Source organism: Carcharodon carcharias, chromosome 6 (assembly GCF_017639515.1).
Source record: "Carcharodon carcharias isolate sCarCar2 chromosome 6, sCarCar2.pri, whole genome shotgun sequence".
Taxonomy (NCBI): Eukaryota; Metazoa; Chordata; class Chondrichthyes; order Lamniformes; family Lamnidae; genus Carcharodon; species Carcharodon carcharias.
The window spans coordinates 93009811-93023053 of record NC_054472.1 but is presented as its reverse complement, the minus strand read 5'-3'; the positions used below and the strand labels follow the sequence as shown (position 1 = coordinate 93023053).

The 13243-nt window shown below is 41.6% G+C and overlaps 1 protein-coding gene across 4 annotated transcripts in view; it reads left to right on the top strand.

Annotated features, from left to right (window-relative positions):
• The window catches only part of LOC121279136 (YTH domain-containing family protein 3-like), a 40547-nt gene that overhangs the window by 23657 nt on the left and 3647 nt on the right, over positions 1-13243 (top strand). For 3 of the 4 annotated variants that reach the window (XM_041190098.1, XM_041190100.1, XM_041190101.1), the window contains one exon: positions 641-2209. In XM_041190098.1, coding sequence (XP_041046032.1) covers positions 641-2209 — 1569 coding nt within the window. Of the gene's footprint in view, positions 1-640; positions 2225-13243 lie in introns of those variants that run through there. The other variant, XM_041190099.1, reaches the window with a different exon arrangement.

Sequence of the window (13243 nt, the reverse complement as noted above, 5' to 3'; positions counted from 1 at the left end):
GTTTGAATTGACCATTTAAAACAGTTTAGGAGTTGTGATATAAAATGGATACTTAACTAAAAAACTACTTGAGGCATATCACTGTTTTTAAAATGGCTGATAATTTGCATGATTGCATTTCTCTAAAAAAGAGTATTTTTGTTGATTGTTCTGTTAAATTTGTTGTGGCAAACACTACTGTGAAATTGTTTAGTGTGCTTAAAAGTTGCATATAACTACTCACCATTCAAGTGGAACCAAAGCTTTCATCATATTGCAAGTAAATTTGTGCCATGTCAGAAAGAGAATAAATCAGTCCGCTCCAATGTATGGAGAAACTTTCCCACCCACAGGCAATAGCTTTGAATTGATTTAATTTAAAAATAAAATCTACCTGTTAATTGACCAGAGGATCTGTCTAAAGTCATTTAACACCTAACTCACCCAGGAAGACACAAGAATTATACTTCAGCCTTAAAGGACACTAAGATGAATGCAGCTCTATTTTAGTAATTGTTTATTAGAATGTGTAATTGCTGATGTCCTTATAAACCAGTGTCTGCTCTGTCTTGTGATGAATAACCCTACAGAAGTTCTATATGAAAAACGTATAGTCTTTGTTTATATGTTCACAGATTAAATTTTGTTTTATTTCTTGCAGAGCAACAGCTACCCACCAATGTCCGACCCATATATGCCCAGTTACTATGCTCCCTCCATTGGATTTCCATATTCACTTGGTGAAGCCCCCTGGTCAACAGGGGGAGACCCTCCAATGCCATACTTAACAACATATGGACAAATGAGCAATGGTGAGCATCACTTTATACCGGATGGTGTATTTAGTCAGCCTGGGGCCTTGGGGAGCACCCCACCATTTTTGAATCAACATGGATTTAACTTTTTTCCTGGGAATGCAGACTTTTCTACTTGGGGAGCAAGTGGATCTCAAGGACAGTCAACACAAAGTTCTGCATACAGCAACAGCTATGGATACCCACCTAGTTCTCTTGGGAGAGCCATAGCTGATGGACAAGCTGGATTTGGCAGTGACTCCTTGAGTAAGGTGCCTGGCATAAATAGCATAGAGCAAGGCATGACTGGACTGAAGATTGGAGGAGATATGACAACAGCTGTCACTAAAACTGTAGGTTCTGCTCTTAGTAGTACAGGTATGTGCAGTAGCATTGTTGCTAATAGCACCCCAGCAACAACCACTTCAGCACCTAAACCTACATCATGGGCTGCTATTGCTAGGAAACCAGCAAAGCCTCAGCCCAAGCTAAAGCCTAAGACTAACATTGGAATAGGTGGACCTGCAGTGCCACCTCCACCCATAAAACACAACATGAATATTGGAACTTGGGAAGACAAAGGCAATGTGCCGAAAGTCCCACCTGCACAGCAAGTTATGCCTCCTCAAGTTGTTATTCAGCAGCATCAGCTTCCGCAGCAACCAATTGCTATTCAGACCCACCCAACAAGTCAGCAACAACCACAGCACCCAGGACCTCAGCAACCACAGTCTCAAGGTCAGCAGCAGCCACAAAACCGTTGGGTGGCTCCTCGCAATCGGGGAGCAGGTTTCAATCAGACCAGCGGAGCAAGTAGTGAGAGTTTTGTGTTGGGTATAGCATCATTAAACACTTCATCATCTGGAGGAGAAGTACATCCTGTACTGGAAAAACTAAAGGGCATACACAACTACAACCCCAAAGATTTTGACTGGAGTCTGAAGACAGGCCGAGTATTTATAATTAAAAGCTACTCTGAGGACGATATACACCGTTCTATCAAGTACTCTATTTGGTGCAGTACTGAGCATGGTAATAAACGTTTGGATGCTGCTTTCCGGTCCCTGAATGGTAAAGGGCCACTCTATTTACTCTTTAGTGTAAATGGAAGTGGACATTTTTGTGGTGTGGCTGAGATGAAGTCAGCAGTGGACTACAATGCTTTTGCTGGAGTATGGTCACAGGATAAGTGGAAGGGCAAGTTTGAAGTGAAGTGGATCTTTGTGAAAGACGTACCCAATAACCAGCTACGGCATATTCGATTGGAAAACAATGATAACAAACCAGTTACCAACTCAAGGGACACACAAGAGGTGCCCCTGGAAAAAGCCAAGCAAGTGCTTAAAATAATTGCTACTTACAAGCATACCACTTCAATCTTTGATGACTTTGCACATTACGAAAAGCGTCAAGAGGAGGAGGAAGCCATACGTAGGGTAAGTATAAAATAACTGTTGAAACTGTTGTTTAGTCTGCAGCTATGATATGAGTACCAGCTAATTTTTTTTAAGTTTCTGGTATCTAGCACACGAGCATAAATAGCAGGTTGTAACATATAAATGCATTTGAATGTAAATCAAAAATCTGTACTGCACAAACTGTTCAGGGTACTTAGATTATCAGTTACAGGTCAGATCTTTGGAGCACTTTTAAGATTTCAGATAATTGCCTTTAGCTTTTGAACTCAATTGGTCATATAAGTATATAGTTTGAAATTTTTCAAATTATTTAGCTTTATAGAACTGAGCTTGAATGACCTTTCAAGTGGAATTGATAATTAATGTTTCTTCAATCTATTAGGGTTGCTTTAGTAACTTCTAGTTACTCAGAAATTATCCTGAAAATAAACTCAGAAATATTAACCACCTTCAAGTCCCATGGTAGTTATCCAGAACAATTCTGTGTAATTGTTGCACATAAAAGGCAAATAAGGGAACTGACATTGAATACTTTTCCATATTCATGTAAACAATAATGTGCCATGGTGTCATCTGGAAGATTTTAGGCAGCCATAATATTGCATTGCTGATGCTCTTTTTAAGGCACTTTGTAAATCTTGGAGTTTTTTTTTTAGCTGGTCAGTTGTGATGTATGTAAATATAATGAGCTTGCTGTGACAGTCACTCAGAGCTAATGGATATTTTTAGCACTAAGGAACAATGAAAGACCAGTGAGTCTCAAATTGGTGTGGTGGGAGATTCCGCAATAAGGAAACCATATTGCCCTTTTCACTGCTTATGCTGTAAAATGTGTTACATTGATGATGTTTTGGTGAAGAACGTCATAGAGTAGAAAAACAGCAAAGGGAGGATTAGCCAAAGAACATGAAGGGAATATGATTTTCTAATGATAATGGAGACATTACTCAAAAAAAGGCAGGACTGGATACTAAATATTCCTGGACACAGGCATTCAGGAAACAGAAGGGTGGCTGTATTGATTAAGGAGAATGTTACAGTGCTGGAGAGAACTGATGTCCTGGAGGGGTCAAGGACAAAATCTATTTGGTTAGAGTTAAGAAACAGTAGGCTTGTGATTACACTACTTGGTGTATTCTATAAGCCCCCAACTAGTAGGAAAGGAATAGAAAGAAATAGAGATACACATTTGCAGACAATTAGAGAGGGCTTAATGGGTGCTTTTACTATTCCATTCTTTAAAGAATTATTGTGTGCAAAGGTGTTTGGAGGGGCAGCATAAGGAATTTCTGAAGTGTGTTCAAGAGAATTTTCTTTATCAGTATGTTTCTGACCCAATGAGAAAGGAGGCATTGCTGGTTCTGGTAAATGAAGAAGGCCAAGTGGATAAAGTGTCAGTAGAGGAACATTTAGAGAACAGAGGTCATAGTGTAGTAAGATTTAGGTTAGCTGTAGGAAAGGACAAAGAGCAACCTAGAGTTAAAATACTTAATTGGAGGAGGACCAATTTCAATGGGTTGGGAATGAAAGATTAGCAGGCAAAACTATAATGGAACAATGGGCTACCTTTTAAAAAGGAGCTGGTTCAAGTATAATCGAGGTACATTCCCATGAGGGGGAAATGTCCAGCAACGAAAGCCAGAGCTCCCTGCATGGTGAAACAGAGGGAGATGAGTAAGGAAACGGGTGTGTATGACAGATACCAAGCTGATAATGTGGATATCTCCCATTTAAAGTGTGTTTCAATAAAGCACATTTTTTGTTCTAGTGCCACTTATAAATTAGGGAAATTCTCTGAATACTGATGTCTCCATTTTTGTTCCAGCATGGTTATTGTGCATGCAAATTTTTTTTTAAGTCAAGCCACTGCTTTGCTCGCTGTCTCTCCAGACCCCATTGCTCCCTTCAACTTGGTGCTTCCCTCTCCAGCCTTCCTAATTCTCCAGCTCGCTGCTTCCCTCACCCAACCCTCGCACTTTCCATTTCCCTCCCCTGACCCTCCTGCTCATCGCTTCCCTCTCCCACTGGTCACTTCCTTCTCCGACCCTCATGCTCATCGATTCTCCCAACCCTTTCGCTGGGCCCTCTCCTGCTCCCTTCCTCCTTCACTCTTGTTGCCGTTCTCCCAAGCTCTTGTTGTGAGCAAGGACTCTGGAGGGGGCAGTGAGCGGAAGCAGCTGTGAATCAGGACGGGAGCAGGAGGGTCAAGAGGGAGAAACATGGGGTGGGAGGGTCAGGAGAAGGAAGTGGCGAGCAGGGGATAAGTAGAAAAGGTTAATAAGAGGATTTTTGGGCCAGTTAGTTTCAAAGTGACCAATCTTTAAAAAGCAAAAATTACAGGTCAGGAACGTAACCCACCCTTTATAACATGTTTTCTTATGGGAAATTAGTTTTCATTGAGCGCATTTTCGTTTAACTAACTTTTTTTTAGGAATGCATTAGGAGTGCTAAATGATGGATAACTGTACAAGTATGAACCCCAGCCTGAATATCAAAGCCAGAGGGGAAGTGATAAAGGAAATGAGAGGCAAAGAAAGTATAAGAAGCGACTGGCAGCTAATATAAAAATGAATCCAAAAGCCTTCTACAGGCATATAAATACTAGAAGTGTAGTAAGAGGAGGGGTGGTGCTAATTATGCACCAAAAAAAAGGATCCATGCACTGAGACAGAGGGCATTGCTGAGGTACTGAATGAGTACTTTGCACTTGTGTTTAACAAGGAAGAAGATGCTGCCAAAGTTATAGTGAAAGAGAAAGTAACGGAGATTGGGTAGGCTAAAAATTGATAGAAAAGGAATTAGAATGGCTGGCTGCACTTAAAGTTGCAAAGTCACCTGGTCTAGATGGAATGCATCCAGGGATGGTGAGGGAAGTGAGGATGGAAATTGTGGAGTATTACAATCCTCATAGAGACTGATAACTTTTTTTTTAAAACATAGTACAAGTTTCCCAGTGACCAATGGAAAGAATCGCTCAACAAGATTTTACTTTTTTCTTGCCCCCATTAATTAATTAACTCGACCAAAAATACTTTGAAAGTTCCTTCACTCAGTCTGCTGAGTGTCCTCAAACTGACTTCCAACTACAAGGCCCACTCCTGCAAGTCTTTGGTCCTTAAATCTCCACATGTTCCTTCTCTTTAAATAGAAAATCCATTCTCCTTAGCCTACTTGGTGGCTAAAACTAAAGAATCTTTTCCTCTGCTCACACCGTAGCTGGTGTTTCGATCTCCCTCTCCAGGCCTCTTGAGTCTGAGAGCCTGTGTGCAGAAAGGCCAGCTGTGCCCATCTTTCGTGTCAAGGAATGAAAATAAGCATTTGATTTTCCATTGATTTCAGCCTGGGCTTCTTTCCCCATGACAACCAAATCACATGGGTCTGTCTCTGGGCAGAATTAATAAGTACTCACCATCCCGCATTCCAGGACATTGTTTTACCCTAAATTAAAGAAAACCGTTTTTAACATAACCACCTGATAAAGTGTCGCTTTTGTAGCAAGAGATACCATAACCTTCCAATTCTCCTTAGATATAGAGTGGTACCAGATGCCTGGAAAATTGCAAAATATTACACCATTGTTCAAAAAAAGTGTGCAACAAGTGTGCAACTACAGACCAATCAATTTACTCTCGGTGGTGGGAAAGATTTTAGAAACAATAATGAGACAGAATTAACAGTCACTTGGACAAGTGTGGATTAGTTAAGGGAAGCCAGCTTGGATTTGTGTAAAGGCAAATTGTCTTTAACTTGATTGAATTTTCTGAGGGAACAGATGTTTGATAAGGTATTGCAACTGATGTGGTGTGCATGGACTTACCAAAAGTGTTAGCTGACAAGGCTTATTTCATGGCACTCTAACTGAGTTAAAATAAAAGACAATGGCAACATTGGTGTGAAGTTGGAGTGACAGGGAACAGTAAATAGTGGTGACCACTTGTTTTTAGGACTGGAGGAAAATATACAGTGGAGTTCTTCAAGGGTCAATAGTGGGACACTATTCTTGATGTATATTAATCACTAAGACCTGGACATGCAGGGCACATTTTCAAAATTTCAGCTGATACCAAAACTTGGAAGCATAGTGAACTGTGAGGAGGGCAGTGATAGACTTAAAGAAGACAAACAGGTTGGTGGAGCGGGTGGACACATAGCAGATGAAATTTAACACGTGTGAAGCAATACATTTCAATAAGAGGAGCGATATAATATAAACTAAAGAGAAATTGCTAAAGTGAAAGGAGATTGCTGAAGGGGTTCAAAATCCTGAGTAGTATAGATAGAGGGATACTATTCCCATGGGTGGAAAGGTCAAGAACCAGAGGACACTGATTTTAAGATGATTGGGAAAAGAGCCAACAGCAGCACGAGAAACATTTTTACCCTGGATAGGATCTGAAATGAACTGCCTGAGAATGTGGTAGGAACAGATTCGACCTGGCTTTCAAAAGGAAATTTAATAAGCATCTGAAGAGCGAGAATTTGCATGACTGCAGGGGAAGTGGGACTAACTGGAACTCCCTTCCTGACAGCCATGTGGGTGCACCCACCCAACATAGACTGCAGTAGTCCAAGAAGGCAGCTCACCACTGCCACCGCAAGGACAATTAGGGATGGGCAATAAATGTTGGCCTAGCTTGCAACGCCTGCATCCCATGAATGAATATAAAAAAAAGCTAAGTCACTCTCACAGACAACAAACATGCACACGATGGGTTGAGTGGCCTTTTCCTGTGCTGTAACCATTCTGTGATTCTATGAACTACTCCAGACTATCAAATGACAAAGACCTTCATAGGCTTGTTATATTCTTGCTTTCCAGTTAGGTCTGTTCAGTTCTCATATTGGATAGCATTACAATCTGGTTAGGGACCAGTAAGGTTAAAGTAGATGAAATTTGAAATCCCAGGTATTTACTGAGAGAAGAAAGCCACAAGATTCCACGGTTTTAGACAAACTGAAGAAATTTTACTATACAAAGTCAACAAAGCAAATAGTCAATGCTATCTATGGTGCCAGAGGACTGGAGAATTGTGAAATGTTACACCCTTGTTCAAAAAAAGTGTGCAACTACAGGCCAGTCAATTTACCCTTGCTGGTGGAAAAGATTTTAGAAATGAAAATGTGGGACAGAATTAACAGTCACTTGGACAAGTATGGATTAATTAAGGGAAGCCAGCATGGATTTGTGTAAAGGCAAAGCATTTTTAACTTGATTGAATTTTCTGTGAGGTAACAGAGGTTTGATAAGGCATTACAGATGTGCTATACATGGATTTACCGAAAATGTACTTTATACTCAAATACAAAATTAACATGAGGTAAGCATGAATTAATGGGAAAACTGCGGTGGAACATATCTCAAACTGCTCATTAAATGGCAGAGACCACCATGCGAGATTCCACAAATTTTCTCAGCAACTCATCCTGACATCAGCGATCACTGAATCACAAAAATTCTTAACTCTTGTCTTCCTCACAAGGAATTTCAGCTCCCCTCCTTTAAAGAGAGAGTTTTTGGAGCTGCTTGTGGTGGAGCCCACTAGGAAACAGGCAATTGTGGATTTAGTGAGGTATAATGAGGCAGATTTAGGAGGAAGTTACCATAATATGATAGAATTTACCCTGCAATTTAAGAGGGTAAAGCTGGAATAAGATGTAACGGTATTACAGTTGAATAAAGGCAACTACAGAGGCATGAGGGAGGAGCTGGCCAGAATTGACTGGGAGATGAGCCTAGCAGGAAAGACAGTGGAACAGCAATGGCAGGAGTTTCTGGGAGTAATTTGGGATACACAGCAAAAATTCATCCTGAGGAAGAAGAAGCATACTAAAGGGAGGACGAGGCAACCATGGCTGACAAGGGAAGTCAGGGACAGCATTAAAGCTAAAGAGAAAGCATACAATGCGGCGAAGAGCAGTGTGAAACCAGGGGATTGGGAAGCCTACAAAAATCAACAGAGGACAACAAAAAAGAGAAATAAGGAGGGAGAAGATTAAATATGAGGGTAAACTAGCCAGTAATATAAAAGAAGATTGCAAGAGTTCTTTTAGATATATAAAGGCTAATAAAGAGGCAAAAGTGGACATTGGGCCGCTGGAAAATGACGCTGGAGAAGTAGTAGTGGGGAGCAAAGAAATGGCGGAGGAACTAAATAGGTACTTTGCATCAGTCTTCACAGCGGAAGACACGAGTGACATCCCTAAAGTTCAAGAGAGTCGGGGGGCAGAGGTGAGTATGGTGGCCATTACCAAGAAGAAGGTGCTAGGAAAACTGAAAGGTCTGAAGGTGGATAAATCACCTGGACCAGATGGATTACACCCCAGACTTCTGAAGGAGATAGCTGAAGAGATAGTGGAGGCGTTAGTGGTGATCTTTCAGGAATCACTGGAGTCAGGGAGGGTCCCAGAGGACTGGAAAATCACTAATGTAACCCCACCTGTTTAAGAAGGGAGTGAGGCAAAAGACGGGAAATTACAGGCCGATTAGCCTGACCTCGGTCGTTGGTAAGATTTTGGAGTCCATTATTAAGGATGAGATTTCAGCATACTTGGAAGTGCATGGTAAAATCGGGCAAAGTCAGCATGGTTTCAAGAAGGGGAGGTCATGCCTGACAAATCTGTTAGAATTCTTTGAGGAGGTAACGAGCAGGTTAGACAAAGGAGAGCCAATGGATGTTATCTACTTGGACTTCCAGAAGGTCTTTGACAAGTTGCTGCACAGGAGTCTGCTCAGTAAGCTAAGAGCCCATGGTGTTAGAGGCAAGGTACTAGCATGGATAGAAGATTGGCTGTCTGGCAGGAGGCAGAGAGTGGGGATAAGGGGGTCCTTCTCAGGATGGGGGCTGGTGACTAGTGGAGTTCCGCAGGGGTCAGTGTTGGGACCACAACTTTTCACTTTATACATTAATGATCTAGATGAAGGAACTGAGGGCATCCTGGCTAAGTTTGCAGATGATACAAAGGTGGAGGGACAGGTAGTATTGAGGAGGCAGGGAGGCTGCAGAAGGATTTGGACAGGTTAGGAGAATGGGCAAAGAAGTAGCAGATGGAATACAATGTGGGGAAGTGTGAGGTCATGCACTTTGGTAGGAAGAATAGAGGCATAGACTATTTTTAAATGGGGAGAGAATTCAGAAATCTGGAGTGCAAAGGGACTTGCGGGTCCTAGTCCAGGATTCTCTTAAGGTTAACTTGCAGGTTGAGTCGTTAGTTAGGAAGGCAAATGCAATGTTGGCATTTATTTCAAGAGGACTAGGATATAAAAGCAGGGATGTGCTGCTGAGGCTTTATAAGGCTCTGGTCAGACCACATTTAGAATATTGTGAGCAATTTTGGGCCCCGTATTTCAGGAAGGATGTGCTGGCCCTGGAGAGGGTCCAGAGGAGGTTCACGAGAATGATCCCAGGAATGAAAGGCTTAACATATGAGGAACGTTTGAGGACTCTGGTTCTATACTCGATGGAGTTTAGAAGGATGAGGGAGATCTGATTGAAACTTACAGAATACTGAAAGGCCTGAATAGAGTGGATGTGGGGAAAATGTTTCCATTAGTAGGAGAGACTAGGACCCGAGGGCACAGCCTCAGAGTAAAGGGAAGACCTTTCAGAACAGAGATGAGGAGAAACTTCTTTAGCCAGAGAATGGTGAATCTATGGAATTCATTGCCACAGAAGGCTGTGGAGGCCAGGTCGTTGAGTATTTAAGAGCGAGGTTCTTGATTGGTAAGGGGATCAAAGGTTACGGGGAGAAGGCGGGAGAATGGGGTTGAGAAACTTATCAGCCATGATTGAATGGTGGAGTAGACTCGATGGGTCGAATGGCCTAATTTCTGCTCCTATGTCTTATGGTCTTATGATCCCCAGCCAACAGCAGTTCTCCACCCAAGTTCCAGGGGTACAATCCTCATCAAAATGTGCACTGTTCCTTATCTCTGTCCGATCTCCCAAATCCAGCCTTCCTGGCCTTTTTAGCTAAGCCAACCTATTTCTGAGACTGGGTCCCACTATGTTAGCCAGGGTACACTTCAGCGTCTAAATACAAGCATGCTCCCATCTCCTCAGCCACACTGCTGCCAACAACTGCTGTTCATCTTCCAGCTAACTAACAACTCCAGGGTTTCTCTGAGCCCCAAAATCCCATCTGAGCTGTTACCAATAACTAGAGCTTCACTGAGCTATCAACTGCTCCTGGGCTCTTCTGCACCCTGGCTCCCCACCCCCACGGGCTCCTCTGCACCCTAACGCTCTTCTCAACCCCTCCCCCCACGGGCTGCTCCACGCCCCCAGCTCCCCCCACTAGCCCATAGTCAGGTTTTTGCTCCAGGAGCCAGTTACCTGAGCAATATTCTTTTGTTCCACTTAATAGTAATTGACTAACAATTCAAATGGCAGGTGCAGGCTCTGCAGCTTCATTTAGACTCACTGCTATTGCACATTTCTCCACCGATTCAAGCACTTTTTCATTGGCTTCGTGCTGGTACTATTTGTCCTTCATGGCCTCATTGTGTTGCCCCCTTTCCTTCCTATGTTTGTTGCTCTTTGTGCTATCCCAGTTTCTCAAGCACTACCTGAATCAAATGCTGCTGTAACTCGAGCTCTTTTATTGGCTGCCAGTCTTGAGATCAACCGCCTTAGGTTTAAACTTTTTTTCCTAAATGTTCTGTTTACTGTCAAATTTTAACTCCTTTAAGTAGACCTCATCAGTGGAACCCTGGTAGCTGTCAGAGATTATTATAAATTTAAGTTTGCTGTAGATACTCTCTGGGATTCCGTTACATTCCGTCTCAATTGATCTGACCATCTAATTTTTATAGGAATTAATTCACAATACAACACTATATGTACTTACATCAATACATAGGAAGATTATTACTAGACTAAGGGTAGATCCTCTGCTCATTTCTCCGTGCCTCATGATCTTCTGCTTTCTCCTTCTGTTGCTGGTAGGAGCCTCCCGTTTACAGTTTCAAGTTGTCTAGCATCATTCTCTTTCTCCCTCTTGGTCTCCATTACTCCAGCCTTCCTTTAGTCATCTCTTTCAGCAAGCTCACATACCTTAGAATATGGCCAAACAAAGTCAGTTGATACCCAAAACTGAAACAAATTGGGCATCTGTGCTTAGTTAGACTTTCCCTTGCACAATTTGCTTATAATTTTGTGTGGCAAGTTGCTGAAAGTGCAAGTCAGTAATGTCACAGTGAGGAAACTGCATTTGAGACCTTATTGAACAGCGCAATCATGTATCTCAATCAAATTTAAGGATTGTGAAATTAACAGCACAAGGGCCAAGAAAGAAGTCTAAATTAGAGTAGGTGAGTCCAATGTCAAATCAGGTACAGAAAGAGAAATGAGGGAAATCAAGATTGAATTGAAAGAAACAGAAGAAACTTTTTTTTAAAGTTACAATTTTAATATCTCCAACAACCATTAAAACACTAAGGAATAAGACTTTCACAATTGTGATACTTAATTTTCCATGCCAAAGAGGTTGTTTGGCATTAATTAACATAGATCATGTTATTAAAAGAATATTTAGACTGAAATGGCAAGACTTGACTTTCTCTGGGGAGTTTAGTTTGTACCTACCAAGTAAATGCAGCATCATTCAATGCATTACAGTGGTGAAGCAGACAGTAAGATGCAACTTCTGGATATTTGAGTTTAACAGCATATCCCCCATTTGCCTGAAGTCGTCATGTTATTGTTCAGAGATAATGGTGAGTGCCATTAGCCTCACTGTTACTTTGCTGTGGAAATCTGGGCCAATGTTCATCATAAGTTATAACGAAGGATTAAATTAACCTATATTTTTAAAATTTTGATTAACCCATTATGGATTTGCAACATTTATTCAAGATCTAAATCCTTCAGCTCCTTTGGTAAGAGGAGATTCTATACTATTCCGACCTCTGCACTTCCTTAAAGCCAGTCATTTATCTTTGTATCCACATGCTGAGTGGTTATGGAATCATTAATTATAATAATAATTGCATTGGGTTGATTATCACAGTATTAATGGAATTAAGCAGATGTGGATTATTTCTTTTTCTGTTCTCTTATCTTTTTCTGTGCCTTATTTTGTTATATATTTAACTTTTCTTTTCTCTTGGAGTTCTATTTAGCTTTGGAGCAAGGAGCCAAATTGCCTGAACTCAGTCCTTGGCTGAAAAAATGCAACTTGCATCTTACTTTATATTTGGGAACTGTTATTAGTGATCTAGTTAGCCTATACTGTAAACGGTTCTCTCTTCAGGTGTTGACCGTCCCTCCTTCATCTGCCGTCATCAACCCTCTCCTCAGAAAACTAAACCTTGACTCCACTGTCCTTGCAAACTACCATCCTATCTCCAATCTTCCTTTCCTCTCCAAAATCCACTGCTATCTTCCTGGAACTCCAAGTTTGAATCCCTTCAGTCAGGTGTCTTTCTCTGCCACAGTATCAAACAGCTCTTATCAAAGTCACAAATGGCATCCTATGTGACTGTGACAAAGGTAAATTTTTCCTCCTCCTCCTTTCTCAACCTGTCTGTAGCCTTTGACATGATTGATCACAGCATCCTCCTCCAATTTCTCTCCACTGTTGTCCATTTGGATGGGATCATCCTCACCTGGTTCTATTTCTTGTCTATCTAAAAGCCAGGGAATCACTTGCATTGGCTTCCCTTCCTGCAAATGAACTGTTACTTCTAGTGCCCCAAGAGTCGATCCTTAGCCCCTTCCTATTTCTCATCTACATGTTGTCCCCTGGTGACATCGTTCAAAGGCACAGTATTATTGCTACAAGTTCACTGTTGAGCCCCAACTTTATTTTACCACTTTTTTCAACTTCTCCATTATTGATAAATTATCAGACTTACCTGACATACGGCCTTTTCCCATCTCTGTAACATTGCCTGACTTCACCCTTGCCTCAGATCATTTGCTGCTGAAACCCTCATTTATGCATTCATTGACCCTGGACTCAACAATTCCAACACACCCTTGGATAGTCTCCCACATTCTACCGTAAACTTGAGATCATCCAAATCTCTGCCCATGCCTTAACTTGCATAAA